Source organism: Bidens hawaiensis, unplaced genomic scaffold, assembly GCF_021521415.1.
Source record: "Bidens hawaiensis isolate Kalapana, Puna unplaced genomic scaffold, B.hawaiensis_p1.1 tig00074420_1, whole genome shotgun sequence".
Classification (NCBI taxonomy): Eukaryota; Viridiplantae; Streptophyta; class Magnoliopsida; order Asterales; family Asteraceae; genus Bidens; species Bidens hawaiensis.
Genome location: NW_027502899.1, coordinates 20,691 through 39,811, shown reverse-complemented (window position 1 = coordinate 39,811; position 19,121 = coordinate 20,691). Strand labels below are relative to the sequence as shown.

Sequence of the window (19,121 nt, the reverse complement as noted above, 5' to 3'; positions counted from 1 at the left end):
GCTTCTCTCTCTAGAATTGAGAGTGTTTGGGTGCGGGAGTGAAAGGGAGTTAGTGAAATGGTATTTTGGGCTCGGGATGGGTATTTATATCTCTCGAGCCCACGGACCCAAGGCCCATTCTCATTTAACCCATCTTACGTAATCTAAGCCCATGACCCGTTCCTTTCTCGACATTAAATAACTAAAACGTGAAATTACTAAACATAACTTTCTTTTATTTATCATATAAAAATTTTAGGATGTTACACTGGTCCAAGTGGAAGTGGTCCTGAAGCCTGATCCTGAAGATCCCTTCCCACTGCTAGGATAGTTTGTAGCTTGTATAGATTTATTTTCTTCTTTCCGTAGGCGGGTAGTTACCCGGCCATTCTTGTAATAATTCACTTGTGAAATATTAATCTTTTTGCGTATCAGATTGTTATTTCCTTCTTTGGGTTTCTTGCTTTATAAACTTATGACTTGCATACTTAGTTTAAATTAGCAATTTTCCAATTGTAGAATAAGTTAACCTGTTGAACGTGGTTGATAATGGGTTAAAGTTTTGCTTCCTCTTTCGTGATTGTGCGGGTAGAACCGTCACTTGCACTTAGTAGGATGGCGAAACTTTGCCCTTATCTGACCTGCGTGTAGGTTTTCCTCATCTTTTGTGGATAAGTTAACCTTTGAACGTGGTTGATAATAGGTGTGAAGTTTTACTTCCTCTTTCGTGATTGTGCGGGTAGAACCGTCACTTGCACTTAGTAGGACGGCAAAACTTTACCCTTATCTGACCTGCGTGTAGGTTTTCCTCATCTTTTGAGGATAAGTTAACCTTTGAACTGTGGTTGATAATAGGTGTGAAGTTTTACTTCCTCTTTCGTGATTGTGCGGGTAGAACCGTCACTTGCACTTAGTAGGATGGCAAAACTTTACCCTTATCTGACCTGCGTGTAGGTCTTCTCATCCTTTAAGAATTTTGTTTGAACCGTTCGACGCGCGGTTGTCAATAGGTTAGTGTTCAGTTTCCTTTCATGATTCATGCGGATAGACCGGCACTTTCATTTAATGGGATAATTGAACTATTCCCCTTCAACTGACCTGCGTGAAGGTTTGTCACGTTATTGGGTTTGTGCGGGTAGGACCGCCTTCCCACGCAACGACTTCACGTAATGTGAATGCCGTCACCAGTGTTGCATAGTTTAACCGTTCGACGTGCGGTTGTTGATAGGTTATTGTTCAGTTTCCTCATTATGATTCGTGCGGATAGACCGGCACTTTCATTTAATGGGATAATTGAACTCTTCCCCTTCAACTGACCTGCGTGAAGGTTTGTCACGTTATTGGGTTTGTGCGGGTAGGACCGCCTTCCACGCAACGACTTCACGTAATGTGAATGCCGTCACCAGTGTTGCATAGTTTAACCGTTCGACGTGCGGTTGTTGATAGGTTATTGTTCAGTTTCCTCATTATGATTCGTGCGGATAGACCGGCACTTTCATTTAATGGGATAATTGAACTCTTCCCCTTCAACTGACCTGCGTGAAGGTTTGTCACGTTATTGGGTTTGTGCGGGTAGGACCGCCTTCCCACGCAACGACTTCACGTAATGTGAATGCCGTCACCAGTGTTGCATAGTTTAACCGTTCGACGTGCGGTTGTTGATAGGTTATTGTTCAGTTTCCTCATTATGATTCGTGCGGATAGACCGGCACTTTCATTTAATGGGATAATTGAACTCTTCCCCTTCAACTGACCTGCGTGAAGGTTTGTCACGTTATTGGGTTTGTGCGGGTAGGACCGCCTTCCCACGCAATGACTTCACGTAATGTGAATGCCGTCACCATGTGTTCAGAAAAGTATAAATGTAAAATCATCAGATTCGATGTTCTAAGAGAATCATTTCCATTAGAAGTGGCTCTTGGCCTTTTCTTACAAATTGGAATTGATTTACATGCAAACTGTGTAAATAAGCTCCCTTCCATATTGTTTGGGATGGGTAGTGCCATCGAGCCGATACGCACCTGGTTCGGGATCTCGTTCTTTACGCAGCATGTAGTCTCGACATTGAAGCTGGAATTTTATTCGTGTTTTCCCCAGCTGGGGTTCTACACGCACCCGCCTGCTCAGCTTTTATTGCGCCACGAGGTGCGCGAGCGTCCCATCTCTGACAAATGCTTCAACCATGTCTTTTACGTCTATGCATTCTTCAGTGTTGTGGCCTTTTGTCTTGTGAAAGTCACAGTATTTTGCTCCGATCAGCATCGTGGCGATGTCGGATTATTGGAGGCTTTGGCCACGGGAGCTCTTCGGTGGCGAATATCTCAGTGACGCTTTTGGTGAGTGGCGTCCATCTGGAGTTTCGGTGCGGCTGTACATTATCCCTTCCGCCCAATCGATGTTGCAAGCCGGATGAGGTGTCAAAGTTTACCCTTGACTGCCAAATGCCTAGCTTTCGCTTTTTATTTAATCGGGCGGTGAGGACATTGCCTTCTCTCGTCTTCTGAGTGTAGATGTTTGTGCTCTGTGGAGATCTCTACCCAGTTGCTTCTCCGTTTCCGCATAGCGTTTTGCTGCTGTCATGATGGCATCCCATGTGGATGGCATACCATCTTTACCCGTTAGGGTGCGGATGAGCTCTGGGTCATGCGCGCCCTGGATGAAGGCCGCTGGCGAACAAGATCTTCGCTGATATTGCCCAAACTTAGCTTCTTTGAGTTGAAGCGAGTGATGAAGTTTGGCAGAGATTCATCTTCTTCTCGTATGCATTTGAGGATTGTCCATTGCTCCTCGGTATACTTCCGTTGCTGGCTGAAGTGTTGGCTAAACTTCTGCTGGAAGTCTGCCCAGTCGTAGATGTGGTTGACCGGTAGACGATCAAACCAAGCTCTAGCAGCCCCAACAAGCGTCATTTGGAACATGTAGCACCACGTGGGTTCCGTCCAATTGCTGACGGTTGCCCCCGCTATGAACCTGTTCAAATGATCGTCTGGATCAGATATACCGTCATATGTGCCTATGTTAGGCATTTGTTTGGCACTCTTTGGGGCGATTGCCTCTGCAATGTCCCTTGCAAACTTGGACGTTCCTGCATTTGCAACGTTTGGTCTGAACGTTTTGGAGAAGTCTCGTGGACTTCCACCTGTGCTTTTTGGTTTGAAGGCTTGTCCAAAATGCCTTTTCGGTTGGGATTCCATTTCCTTACGCTTCCCTTTTGCCCTATGGCGAGGGTTCGCGTCGGAGTCGGATTCCTCCGAGTCTTCCTCCCAGTATTCGAATTCTTCGGCCTGTTGTACGGAACGCAAGCGTTCGTTCAACTCGGCCTGGAATTCCTTTTGTCGTGCCTCCGCCCATGCCTTGACTTCATCGAGAGTTTGGCGGGGGAGTCTTCGTTTCTCAACCTGGGTATCCGTGGATCCCAGTAGGCGATCATTTACTGCACTTGCCCCAGCATGAGTAACTGGGGTAGTGTTCGTAAAATTTACTTCACTTGCCCCGGCTTGGGTAACCGGGGTAGTGTTTGTAAAAACTGTGTTACCGGTATTCCCCCCAGTAGCTGGGGTTGTGGTTACTGGAATTTCTCTAACCATCTTTGTAGAAGTTTGAAAAAACTGGAGAAAAATGTAGTTCTAGCTTTATGCACGGATGGCGCCAATGAAGAAACACTAACCGGACCCCGGGCAGATTACTGGTAACCTGGGGGTTAGATAGATGTTTCCACGAGGGGTTTAGACCCTGAGAAGATGGTTCTTCTGATAACCTGCAAAACAGACACCGTGAGCTCGTCACTGAGAAGGGGGGGGTTCCTCCTTGTGACCACCCTCCGGCGTGAGAATCAGACTAGATTGCTCTTTAAATATAAAAGTATATTAAGAGATTGCTAGAGCAGATATCAGGTATAATATGATGATAATCCGATAAGATATGATAATACAAGATAAGATGAGATGGTCATACCATTTGTGGTATTTATAGCCGAAGGTAGGTTTCCAAGGAGGTATGGCCGGCTGCAACAGTGTTCCTGTTCCACCAACAGTAGCCTACGCACGTGCCCTGCTGGTAGTTGGTGGGTAGGTAGCGGCTGACAGCGACCAGACCTGCTGTATACTATTCCTTTTCCACCAACTGTCAGCTACGCACGTGGTATGACAAGAGTTGGTGAGTAGGCAGCGGCTAATAGTGACATACAGTGTAGGAGCATGCTGCTCGCCATACTGTTGTCTATAAGCTGTCGTATCTTTAGTCAGATCTTTTTCCCATACCTCGTCAGGTACAGTACAGAAGATCTTCCTGTATCGTACGGACTGGCTTATTTGGGCGGGAGTATTCCCCCTCCCGCCCTTGTGCGGGATTGTTCCCGGCTTCGCTCATTCCTTCAGGTGACACTGAACGATTGAGAGCTAAGTGCCTTGTGCGTGTAGCCTTGCTGCGCGGGTGGTCTTCCCTAATGGCTTGTATCCGAGGCTGCGGGGACAGGCGGAGTCCTTCACCATTGGGAGGCATTTCCTGCGGGGACCAGCTTGCGTACTGCGCGTAAGGGCGTCACGTCTCTGAGCATGGTTGGTCCTGCGGATCCAGTTGGTTTCTGCGCAGACGTCCCTGTTTAAGGTGAGTCTTGCGGGTCCAACTGGGCTCTGCTGGGACCTACCTCTTTAGGTGTAGTGGTTTGTCGCCTAATATTGTCGCATCACATTGTCATGTCATGTCATGTCATTTTATTTTTTTTTCTTTTTATAATTAAGATAAACAAATAAAACTTCATTAAATTAAATAAATAAATAAATACATTAAAATTAAAAAACAAACATTAAAAATAAACAAAATAAAAAATACATATAAAAATAATAATTTATAACTCGTCCTTCGCTTTCTTCGTATTGTTTGTCATCTTCATCTTCGTCTTCATGGTCTTGAATGATAAGCAATTGCCTCGTGCGCGGACAAGAACTAGTAGAAGCAGAAGTTATCTTATTTGCTATGGTCCTAAATGTACTCGTAAGTCGTAACTGCATCGTCTTGCTCCCCTGTCTCTTCTATGAGCTTATCTGTCGCCTTGTTATTCTCAATAAATTGATCCACAATGTCGATAGTTTTTGTCGAATCCATTCTTTGTGAAAATAGGATGATAATGGGTTTTGTAGGTTGAGTTGGTATAAAATGAAAGGGTGAAAATGGTTGAATTGGTTGGGTATTTATATTAATTTTATTAATTAATTTTTTTAATTCGACCGTTTGATAACAGTCAAAATAATATAATATTATTATTTTTCCAAATTGAATGGTGGCATGTATTTCTCCCTAAAACGCCGGGCTTGTCGCCTCACTAGGGGTGTTCTTCGGGTTTCGGGTTTTTCGGGTCTGGTTCTTCGGGTTTCAAAGTTTAAATCTTAACCCGAAACACAACCCAAATCTCCCACGGGTTTTTCGGATTCGGGTAATTCGGGTTTTTTCGGGTTAGGTTAATTGGGTTTCAAGTATCCTAAAAAACGAAACAAAAAACAAAAAATAAATAAAAAACTTCTATGCTAAAATTATAACAGCACATTCTTATTTGCTCATAACGCAAATAATCAATTAATAAACCAACATAACTTGATAAAGTTATAAACAATTCAAAAGAAGAATAAAACTAAGTAACTAACTCGAATCAAATTCGTCTTTAATCAGACGTGATTTGGTTGTTCGATTACGGTTGCTATTAGTAATAAACGGAAAACATAAATTAACAATAAACAATCGATCCATAATAGTTGGAATGACAACAGTCGATTAGGCTCAGATTCTGATAATTTTAGTGACTAAGACTAAGCCTATTATACCTAAAAATATATTTAATTTCAAAACTAAAAGTTATTCGGGTTTCTCGAGTTGACCCGAAACTTATAAATCAAACCCGAGAACCAACCCAAATTACTTCGGTTCGGGTTCGGGTTCGGGTTAGTCTTTTCTTGGGTTCGGGTTAGTTCGAGTTCGAGTACAAGTTTTTTCGGGTTGAGTTTCGGGTTTCGGATAAAAGTGTGACAGCCCTACGCCTCACTACGTTTGGCCTAACAACTAAGAGAGGAATAAAGGTAGGCCAGTACAAATAAAACTGGAAATGAATAACTAATGTTTCTAAACTTTTGTATGCATTATATAAATGGTTTAATATTTTTCATTATATGGGTAAGGTAGGGAAAAGTTAAAATGCAAAGGAAGATAAAATGAGAAGTGTGAGAAAAATTTTGTAGTCATATAAAAAACATCTTTAAAAAATCAAAAAAAAAAAAAAATCATAACTCAACATAAAAAAAACGAAAAAAATTTAAAAAACCAAAATGTTTTCATCCGTCATCCCGTTAAAAAAAACCGCTGAAAACACACAATGCCGAAAATGAATAAACAACACAATGATAAATAAAAAAACACAATATGTCGCAAAATACAATACAATGTAGAACATATAACACAATGTTGAATAATATAACACAATATCAAGAAAAAAAAGACACAATGTTAAGGAAAAAGATACAATCGACGACGAAAATAAACAAAAAACGTAATGATAAATAAAAAGACACAATGATATTTTTTTCCTCAACATTGTGTATTTTTCAAGTTTAATTTTTTTTTATTTTTTGTTTGTGAACGAGGAAGACAGTGGAATCATTTTTGTGTTTTTATATTTTTTATTTTTTTTATTAAATTTTGAGTTATGATTTTTTATTATTTTTTTGAGGGGTTTTTTTTATGCAAATCCTTCTCATTTTACCCGCCTTTATAGAATAACCTGACCCGAGTAAGATAATATAAATATTCGGAAAAGATCTTATGTTTCACTATGATTTAAAAAATCGGTGGATTTAATTTTAAATTAACAGTAAAACGACTTTTCTTTTTAAATTCTGATTTTTTTATTCTTCATCTTTTACATTCAATGAGGTTGGAACCTCATATCTTATTAAGGGAAAATCCCTAAAATAGCCCATCTACAAAATGAGATTTCAACTTTGTCCCCTAAACTTAATATTTCTAAAAATGACCCTCTCTAACTCATCTTTGACCATGTATTAGGAAATCTAGCGCGTCTTTGACGACATGTTATAATCTAGCGCGTCTTTGACGACATGTTAGCATAACATGTCGTCAAAGACGCATTGGATTTCCTAACACATGGTTAAAGACGCTAACACGTCATCAAAGACGCGTTAGATTTCCTAACACATGGTTAAAGATGAGTTAGGCCTCCAAACACTTAGTCAAAGATATGTTAGCATCAAACGCGTAGTCGAAGATATGTTAGCTTTTTTGTTTGTTTTTTTAATATTATATTTTTATAACTAGTTTTTCTTTTATAACTTTTAATTTATATAAAAGTTTTATATTATTTCGAATATACCGACGAGACATGCTTACTTTTACCTACTGACCGACATAAACTAACTCAAACTCGAGCCGTGCCAAATCAATATCCAAATATTCAATAAAATTTGACCCCGCTCGGTTTTAAATAAAATCTATGTCGGTCTGTAAATAAAAGTAAATATTTCTCGTCGGTATATTCGAAATAATATAAAATTTTATATATTAAAAGTTATAAAAGAAAAACAAATATAAGTAAAACTAGTTATAAAAATATAATATTAAAAAAACAAACAATAAAGCTAACATATTTTCGACCACGCGTTTGATGCTAACATATCTTTGACTATGTGTTTGGAGGCTTAACTCATCCTTAACCATGTGTTAGGAAATCTAACGCGTCTTTGACGACGTGTTAGCGTCTTTAACCATGTGTTAGGAAATCCAACGCATCTTTGACGACGTGTTATGCTAACATGTCGTCCAAGAAGCGCTAGATTTCCTAATACATGGTCAAAGATGAGTTAGAGAGAGACATTTTTGAAAATATTAAGTTTAGAAGAAAAAGTTGGAATCTTATTTTGTAGATGGATAATTTTAAGGATTTTCCCTTTTATTAATCACGCAAACACCTTTATCATCACGTCACGTTTCAAAAGAGGAGAGGCAAAACAAAACAGCTACCCATTTTGTTCACACGGTGCATAATTATATTCATGTGTTGCGTAATTTATTCCTAATGCCAATTATTAAAAATGATTTTAGCGAAGAAAAGGTGTGAACAGTCAACTCACTGAGAGCGGCTGCATACCAACCAGCTGTTGACAAGTGAAATGTTTTTAATGCATCCTATTAAATTTAAAATTTAAAACTTAAAACAAATTAAATATTCAGATACAACCGAATAAGACAAAAGGAAAAATTCTCAAGATGTATTTATAAAAAAAGAGACCCAAATTGTCTCATTTATTTTAAAATTCCCAAAGTATTCTTAACAAACTAGTCAATTCCAGCAAGTTTTGAATCAAATCCATAAGTTATTAATAAAAACCAGCCATGTGTCATAAATCCGTAGATGCCGACATGTTTTTAACCAAATTCGTCGACGTTGGCAAGTTTTGAACCACATTAGTCGACGCAGACAAGTTTTGAACCAAATCCGTCGACACCGACATGTTTTGTGTCCTACTAAATCCGTCGACGCCAGCAGGTTTTGAACCAAATCCGTAGGTGCTGATAGGTTTTGAACCAAATCCTTCGGCACCAATAGGTTGTGAACCAAATCCGTCGATGTCGACAACTTTTGAACCAAATCTCGTCATCGTCCCCGCCACATTTGCTCGAGAATTGAAACTAAATTATCTTTTGAGTTTTATTTTAATATTATATTATTGTAATTAATTTCACTTATATTTGGTTATTTTTTATAACTTTTAAAATATATAGATATACAAAATTCTAAATTTATTGTTGAGGCATACTTAACTTTTAAAATATATCTATTTTACTCAAAATATAGTTGGGTAAAATTTTTATTGAATGTTTCGATATAGTTTTAACTGATAGGTCAGCATTTAGATAAAAATAAGGACGTCTCTACAGTATATTTGAAATTTTATAAAACTTATATATTAAAAGTTATTAAAAAAAAACAAATTATGAGTAAAATTAAATAAAAATATATTATATTCAAAAAGTACAATTTGGTCGAGGCGATGGAATTGAATGCTAAATTGGTCGGAGTTCTAAACGGGCATTGGTATTGCTAAATTGTTTTGTGCCATGTGTCCTCTAAGCATTAGGTAGCGTTTGGTATGCAGGAATAATAGTAGGAATGGAATGATTCATTACGTGGGAATGAAAAATGTGGTGTTTGGTTGCTCAGTGGAATGAAATTATCCATTACACAAGAAATCCCATTCCATCAAAACCATTCTTTCCCACCCCCCCTTCTTTTTTTGTCATTCCATTTCTCCTTCACCCTACTTTCTCAATACCACCACCACCTAACAACCACCACCACCACCAACTCCGTCGACACCACCACCGCCACCACCACCATTTTTGTCACCGGAGTTACCACCGTCTCCATTGTAAGGTTTTTTTTATTTTTTTTGGGGGGGGGGGGGGGGGGTTAAAAAAGTATTTTGAGATATGAGTGCTTTTATTGTTTCTATTTCATTTTTACAATTTTTTTTGGATACCAAACAATAAAAATGAATAATTGATTTCATTCTCATAGGTTAACCAAACAAGGAAATGGAATGGTAATGATCCATTTCATTCTCTTGTCCATTCCATTCCTTCTCCCATTCCATTCCCCCTTCATTCCATTACCTCCAACCAAACATACCCTTAGATACACAATCTCGTCGACGCCCACATATTTTGTTCGAAACTTATCGAAGCCGATGAGTTTTGTAGAGAATGTTTTGGGAATCTTCAAGAAAGAGAGGATATTTTAAGGGTTTCTTTCATCCAAAGTGACATTTTAAGAATTTTCCCTATAACAAATCCATAACAAATTGATTTAAGTGCAATAGCATATTGTGTCCCTTTGGTTTGGGGTTGGAGCAATTTGTGCTCCTCCCACGAAATCATATGGTCTCACCGGAAGCAGCCTCTCTATTCCTACGAGGTAGAGGTAAGGCTGTCTATATCTTACCCTCCTCAGACCCTACCATAGATTTGCTATTGATGGATATAATGAGTACAATGATGATGATGATGATGATGTGGTTTTACAGTGGGATCATTATGAGTTTCTTTGTCTATTAATTTTCTGTCAAAAAAAAAAAAACATTTGGAAAGACTTTTATGCCCTTGTATGACATTGTAAATGTATCCCTATGCCCTAATGTACTTTGCCCTCTTTGTAAAACCACCACCATCTCCATCTCCACCATCGCTACCTATATATCACAACCCATCAATTGCCAATTTCAACCAAATCGAAATTTTTTTTGCATCCCTACCACTCTCCCCTCAAAATAAAAAACGGAAGAAATTTTGGCCCAAACCTAAAACTAGCTTGATGGAATTGAATGAGCCGACATGATACTCAAAATGGAATATAATAAATTTTGTTAATTTTCAATTTGGACCACACAATATAGATATGAATCTGATATACTCAGCTATACTTTATATATCGCAAACCTATACTCGTTATATGTCACACCCTTCCACGGGGCTGGTCGTCTTATAAACAAATTGGTACCAAGCGGAAAATTATTGATAAAAATAAGTTACAACGTTTGCACTACGTATTTGTGACAAGGCTACACAACTATCTCTTCTCTGACAATGCTGCAATCCCGTGGTAGGTTCTACTAGTCTTCTTGTCCTCTAATCTTCAGTGTTTATGTTTGGCAAACGCCTCTATACTTAGGAATTCTCATTACAAAGCTAATCCAAACTGCTATCCACATAATACCTGAATACATGCCAAAAAATTATTGAGTTCATGAGTTTAGCTGATGTGGTCTAAAATATACATATTATTATATAAATATATTCTACACTTTTAAGTACTTTTGAGCCAGATTTTTATTGAATATTATTATTAATTGGTTCGTATGTGGGTATTTAATGTTACAAGTAACAACGAGTCAAAAATGTGTATTTGAACTGATTTTTAAATAGAGATGAACGAGTGATTTGTTATATAAATTTTACTAGGATAGTACCCATCTCTTTATAAGTAAAAGTATTTAACTTTTATAGTAACGATAATGGTTATAAAAAGATTTATTTTGTCTAGATGCTAATTTATGAATGCTAATAATAACGCACATCATTTTGTTTTGGCAGTAGCATATCGAATGAGTGACATACGTGAATGACCCAAAGATTGTTGAAGTCGGTGATAAGGTTTTATAAAGATTGGATGACATGAATTTTGGAGGATTCATTATTCAGAGTAGAAAAGAATTTGACAGGAGGCAGCCGCCATCTGGAGATTGGAAGAATAATAAGAGATTGATTGGAGAGAGATTGACGTGACGAAGGAATTTAGCAGCCGCAACAATTTTCTTAATAATTGGGAACAAGAGCCGCAAGTGAGAGAAGAAAAAAGACCGTTATATATATATATACTAGTTTGAGACTTGTGTATTACATTGATAATTGATGAAAATTTTAAACTTGAACTATTATGTGAAATATAGTCAATTAAATGATCATATATTGTTAATGCAATTACAATTTACATTAAAATTACAGAAATTACATAATTAAGATTAACAAATATGTTACAAATAAGTAAAACCTTTCTTGTTCATTACATTTATGATTGCATTGGTCGGTATACATTATTTATCAAAAATCAAAATCTTTAGTTCATGTCTGCTTGTAACTCTTGATAAGGTAACATATAGGTCTGCTTATAACTCTTCTGTGTGACAAATAAGGTTCTTCAAGTACATACAACCCTAGATAAATGATAATGTATCCATGAAACTAACAAAAAAAATATATTTATGCACATAAAATATCGTACCTTTTAATCAATTAACATGATGTCATTTGAGATCATTTGCTCATGTTTATTAAAAAAAACATAGTTATCCCAAAAACCAGATTACCTGAACGTTGATATAATCATCCTTAGAATCTTTAGAATTTATGATAAATTTGTTTGCATTAATATTCTGTGTATGACAAATTTTTAATTGATTTTATATTTCATAATTAACAATTGTATAATCAAGAAACATATAAAATCGAAAAACTATAACAAAATGATTTGTTTCACTTCATATGAAACGTAATTACCAGAAAAATGACAAAAACATACTAACTTTACAGCCATGTTCAAATAATAATGAGTTAGCAGAATATTAAAAAATTTAAAGTTGCGTAAAGTGAAGATAGTTATTCTTATTTACAGTAGTTGTAAGCGTTAGATTAGAAATGCTTAAATTTGAATACTAATCTCGTGTTATTAGTTAATATTATGGGAAGTTGTTGGAATATTTAATTAATCTATATATATATTTTTAACAACTTATAGAAAACTAAAAAAAGAAGCAAAAATTTCGAATTTTATGGAAGCATGGTAAATGACTTTTAACTGGATTAACTATTTTTTTTTAAATTAATGTGAAAATGGAATATTCTTTGAATATAATGAGGAGCATGATTAAGTTACAAATAATAAAAAATGAAAATGAAAATGAAAATGAAAATAATAAATATTTCTATTAAGTTACGCTATAATAAGTGTGAATCTTAATGAATGTTTATAACATATTTTAATAATAAATGTTACGATTGTAATCTTTTTTTGAAATTCTATATATAGTTTCATTATTTTGAATATAAACCATAATAAATACTTTAATTATGTACTAACCAACGTGTTACACTAACGTAAACCCAATTTGTTGTATTTATATAAAACAAAAATTAATAAGTTAATATAATTTTAAAATTATGTAAATATATAATGAAAATGATATTCTAGGTTTCAATATTTTAAATGATTTTGGAAACCGAAAATAGTGGAATAGGATTGAAGCAGATTTTTTGGTTTAAAAGTTTGAATGTTTTTAATTAAATAATTTATCTTATAAAACATATTAAATTAAATATATTTAAAAAAAGTATAAATCGAGTTATAAAATATATGTTTATGAAGTATTTTGGTCTGAGTTATGCAAGAAAATATTGGAACTGAATATTGATCTTCTTATTGTTAAAACATTTTATACTACACAAAAAAATCATATAAATAAAGGATTAATTTCTTATGTATACCTTTACAAAATGACAGATAGTTCATATAGTAAATCGTTATTCATATGAATTATAGTTATAATATTCAACTTCAATGATTTAATGCTAAATACCAAGATATATATAATAGGTATTCTCCATGTTTGCAATATTTATACAAAATGCTTGGAGAATATTAAGAAAATACACATTTTCTTGAGTTCAGATGCATATGAAAAAACTATTAAATCCAAATTTAAAGCCAATCTTATATAAAAAAATTATGCACTGTTTTTCGAATGTCAGTTTAAAAATAATTTGTAGTTTACCATATAAATCTAAATTCTTCGAAAATGATGCACCTCTATTTTCTTTATTTGTAATTACCTGTGACTTTAAAATTTTATTCTAACATACCTGCAACTACAATTTTTATATTTTCTTATTTTCTTATTTCACTATTAATGTTAATAAATGAATCGATTAGGATTTACATTTAATAAAACTATTGAATTCATTTACTGAAATGGGTTAAAAGATAAGGAATATATATTAAAATTGGTTGAAAAAGTGTAAGAAGGGTTATGAGATTGACAAGTGACAAAAGTGGTAGTCTTTTATTAGATATATATATATATATATATATATATATATATATATATATATATATATATATATATATATATATATATATATATATATATATATATATATAGGGTTAGGTTAAAATAAAACCCACTTAAGTTGTGAAAACTCTAAAAACCTATTCTCAACCACATGTTTCTAATTAAAGTTTAAATCTTGTGTTCCACAATTAAAGTTAATAAAAAATGTAAACAAATATATAACATTTTCTCTCTCCTGAAAACATATATAAAAATTAGTAAAAACATGTTAAAAAATAGCAAAAAAATGTTTTTTTGATTTTTCGATATTTTGTATTAAATGTAACAACATATATTACATGTGTAACAAAAAAAAAACGATGTTACATAGGGTTTTCACAACTCAAGTGAGTTTTCATTTTATACTTCCCCTATATATATATATATAGGGTTCCAAGACAGTCGCAAGTCAGGAATATTTTGTAGGTGTTCGGGTTCACACCTACTCACTCAAACACTGTTTGTTTGGTTTGATTTTATTATGAACTATATTTTTGAACTTATTTATTTTATGTTTTTGAGTTTGGTTATTGGCTAAAACTCTACTAGTTACCTAGGTTTTGAATGAATATTTGTTGAGTTTGGATTGCTTCACGGTTTTTTGGTGATTGGTGTTGGATTAATATTATTGTAATAAACTTTTTGATGTTTAATAAGATGAATATGCATATTTATTTTTAATTTAATTTTATTCAATTGTTCCATATGTGTTTTTGTGAATGTTTTTCATGTGTAGATGCATATTAGGTTACCTACTGTGTGTTCGTAACTAGTTTATAGTTTATAGTCGACATAATCCGTATGAACTATTGTTTGAGTGCTTAGAGAAATTAAGTGTTCTACCTATCTTGAGATTGAGAGGTAATAAATAGTTAGAGTTGTCTTGGTCATTATTGTCACACCCCAACCTACGGCAGAAATGCCGGGACACAAACTGATTGTTCACAGGTCAAAGGTACTATCATAAAATAGAATATGACAGTATCTATTAAATTAATTATTTCAAAATTTCAGTGCACAACCATTCAAAACATAGCAACATAATCCTAACAATAAGTAGATAATTCCAAACAATAATAATATAAATAGTCTTCATTATGTTTTCTAAGGTCTTTCTAGGCGTTATTCACATCAAACTTCAAGTCAACTGATAACCTGCATATGTGTAGAAAATAACGTAGATTTTTGTCAACACTAGGTTGAGTGAGAATATCACCAGTTTTCGTGGTACAATATTATATGTAAATAAGCAAAACGAAGTAAATGCGGTAATTAAACAATCAAACCGCAAACAGTTAATGTGTCGGTTGACCATGCCACTCAAACACGGGCTATGGCTACGTTGACAGTCGTATGATCATACTATAATGTGAATATGATGGACCTTTCCGAATATGATAGAATATAAGCACATAAGCAAGTAACAAATAACATTTGATCGAATACACACAATTATTCGTTTGCTAGTTTTGTGTAGGTACCCAATATAAAGGTAAAAGTTAATATTAGTACTTGTACGCATATGCCCCAAAACTTATTTAAAATCAGTAAAATAGAGGGGAATGATAAATCTCACCTTATAGTTTAGGCGAGTGAATGAAATAAGAATAAACGCTAAGAAAATCGAACGAAACGTCTTCTAATGCGTCTTTGGAGGTACTTCAAATAAACCTGAAACTTTGAGATAAATAACTATGAGTAAAACCGAAAACATTGCTGCTAGAATCGTTCAAAAAGGATGTCTAGAACTCCGGTTATGAGTAATTAAACATTTAAGCGAACTGGTACTGACAAGAATCCGAACAGTGAGTCGGAAGTTGGGTTTTGATTAATAGCCTTAAAATCTCAAAACAAAAATAAAATTCTTCTTGACTGATAGTCGGTTACGACTAGAAGCATAAGAAATCGAATAGTCGAAGTTATTGACTAATTTGCCCTTAAACGGGTTTGAGTTAAATTGACCCGTCAATACCTCTCAATCTCATAAATTGATTGAGGTTTATTGACAAGTGAGTATTAGTGAACAATTCATCAGTTAACAACTTACCCTGATAATGCTTGAGTTGACGGGAATTCGAGGTCAAAGGTCTAAAAACGTTAAAGTCAAACTGCAGCTTAAAGTCTTCAAGTAATTAAGAAAAAACGAGAGAGAAATCGTCGGTATGGGGAAAGTGATGGCTGGGAATGCTATGTTTCAGTAACCTCTAGGGTTTGGAATGATGGTTTGTTTATATAGTTAGTATATCAACTTGTTGAACAAGAAAACGACTCGTTTTGGTAAACGAATAACGTATTAATTACGAAATCAAGACTTGAAATCTTTGATATATTGATCAAATATAGAGAATTAACCTAGACATTATTCCCTAGCAGATACAATAACTTGTTGCTCAATTTTCGTGATTTAAGGTCGATTAGGGAAAGATTTAGCATTAAACGAAGATTGAACCCAAATCTGGCTAACCTAGAGGGTCTTCGCGCCACGTGAAGAATATGACCTCCCTCCTTCGGACCGCGCGAAGGGGGGGGGGGTCGTCTACCAGACTTTGATTTTTTGGCAGTTTTGGTCCCCGAAGTTCTAAAAATGCATTTTTAAACCATTTTAAGCGAATTTAAGAGTTTCTAAGGGCTATTTGGCACAAATGAAAATTAAGGAATTATAAGCTAACATAAGCACAATTAATTTACTAACAATTGCATAATTTTATTGATAAGAAAGATCCGAATACATTCCTGAATCGGGTAAACAAATATGAATAAGAATATGGAAAAACAGAAATGCTACAATATCCCCTACTTTTGTGAATTTCGTACCGCAATTAGAGAATTAAATGTAGCAAACAGATGAGGATATTTCACCTTCATTTGATCTTTACGCTCCCAAGTAAACTCTGCACCTTGTTTAGATTCCCAACGAACTTTAAGCTGTGGTATACGGCCTCGTTTAGTGACTTTATCCTTGTGGTCCATAATCTCAACAGGTCTTTCAGCAAAATGCATGGCCTCATCAATACGAACTTCATCGAGTGGTATTTGAAAATTACCCTCGGCAAGACACTTCTTTAGATTCAATTCATGAAACACCGGGTGAATGTTTGAGAGTTCAATAGGAAGTTTGAGCTTATAAGCAACAGGACCAATTCTATCGAGAATTTCAAAAGGATCAACGAAATGAGGAGATAACTTTCCTTTCTTCCCAAATATAGCCACTCCTTTCCACGAGGATACCTTAAGAAGAACACGATCGCCAATATTGAATTCTAGAAGTTTTCTTCGTTTATTCGCATAACTCTTTTGACAACTACGAGCAACGAGTAGATTCTGACGGATTTGATCAATACGATCAGTCGTTTCTTGAACCAATTCAGGACCAGTAATTTGAGATTCTTTGACTTCGTTCCAACAAATCAGAGATCGACACTTGCGACCATAAAGGGCTTGGAAAGGTGCCATACCAATGATAAAGTGAAAACTGTTGTTATATGAAAACTCGATGAGCGGTAAATGAGCATCCCAATTGCCCCCAAAATCGAGGACACAAGAGCAAAGCATATCTTCTAGAGTTTTAATCGTACGCTCAGACTAACCATCGGATTGCGGATGATAGGCAGTACTGAGATCTAAACGAGTTCCCAAGGCTAATTGAAGTGACTTCCAAAAACGAGAAGTAAAATGACCATCTTTATCGGAGATAATGGTTAAAGGAGTTTAATGATGAAAAACAATCTTCTCCACATAAATTCGTGCCAACTGATCCACAGAATATGTTTCCTTGATGGGTATGAAATGAGCTGATTTCGTTAAACGATCAATGATTACCCAAATATTATCATGTTGTTTTCGGGTAAAAGGAAGGTCAGTGATAAAATCCATAACAATGTCTTCTCACTTCCAAACGGGAACGGGAGGCTGTTCGAGTAAACCAAAAGGTCAATGATGCTCGGCTTTCACTTTAAAACACGTGATACATTTAGAAACATAGAGAGCAATGTATTTCTTCATTTCGGGCCACCAATAGATGGAACGAAGATCAGCATACATTTTATCCGCGCTGGGATGAACAGAATATCGTGACTTATGCGTTTCGTCCATATTAAATGTGCGAAGATTATCACGATCGGGAATCCACAAGTGATTAAGAAAATATAATATAGCAGACCATTGGGCTTAGATTCCAATTGAGATTCCGCACCACACGGAATTTTGTCATACATGTCGCCTTTGGTGACGGATTTGTGTTGGGCGTTAAGAATACGCTCTTCAAGATTACTTTGAACAAGAACACAAGTAAGCAGAATGGATTTGACTTGTCTCTTACAACTGAGAGCGTCGGCCACGACATTCACTTTACTGGGATGGTAGCGAATCTCGCAATCATAATTGCTAAGCAACTCGGCCTATCGATGTTGTCTCATATTGAATTCTTTTTTATTAAAGATATGTTGGAGACTCTTATGGTCGGTAAACACTACACATTTGGTACCATAGAGATAGTGCCTCCAAATTTTCAAGGAAAATATAACAGCACCAAGCTCAAGATCATGTGTCGTATAATTGTTTTCATGTATCTTGAGTTGTCTCGAAGAGTATGCGATAGCCTTGCCTCGTTGCATGAGAACACAACCGAGACCTTGATTAGAAGCATCATAAAAAATGATGAAATCTTCATTACCTTCGGGAAGATCAAGAATAGGAGCATTGCAAAGCATGTCCTTATAGTTTTGAAAAGCTTCTTCTTGCTTTGACCCCCACTCGTAAGGTTTCCCCTTACGAGTTAGAGCAGTGAGGGGCAACGCAATCTTTGAAAAATTCTGAATGAAACTAACGTAATATCCCTCCAAACCAAGAAAAGAACGATCTTCGGTGGGATAAGTCGGTGTTTTCCAATTCTTGACGGCTTCAATCTTTGCGGGATCGACATGGATACCTTTGTCGTTAACAATATGAGCCAAAAATTGGTTTTTTTAAGCCATAACTCATACTTTGAAAACTTCGCATACAATTGTTCCTTCCGTATGAGGTCATGAATAGCATGTAGGTGCTCTTTGTGATCACTTTCTGATTTTGAGTAGATCAAAATATCGTCGATGAAAACAATTACGAATTTGTCCAACTAGGGTTTACACACACGATTTATAAGATCCATGAAAACCGCGGGTGCATTGGTTAGCCCAAAAGGCATAACATGAAATTCGTAATGCGCATATCGAGTAGGGAATTACACACACGAAATTCGGAATGCGGTGCTATTGTCCAAGTAGGGTTTACACACACGAAATTCGGAATGCGGTCTTGGGGATGTCATCTTCATTAACGCGAAGTTGATGATAACCTGAATGGGAGATCAATCTTCGAGAAGCATGCAACTCCTTGAAGTTGATCGAAATGATCATCGATGCGATTGAGCAGGTAACGATTCTT

At 35.5% G+C, this 19,121-nt stretch overlaps 1 protein-coding gene across 1 annotated transcript; it reads right to left on the bottom strand.

The window, feature by feature from the left end:
• Positions 1-16,493: 16,493 nt before the first annotated feature.
• Positions 16,494-17,153, bottom strand: LOC143606346 (uncharacterized). Its single transcript, XM_077082144.1, has one exon. The coding sequence runs from the start codon at positions 17,151-17,153 to the stop codon at positions 16,494-16,496; it is 660 nt and encodes a 219-aa protein (XP_076938259.1).
• Positions 17,154-19,121: the final 1,968 nt, after the last annotated feature.

Coding starts and splice junctions, on each gene's coding strand:
- LOC143606346 (XM_077082144.1), bottom strand. CDS start 17,153: ATGGCACCTTTCCAAGCCCTTTATGGTCGCAAGTGTCGATCTCTGATT.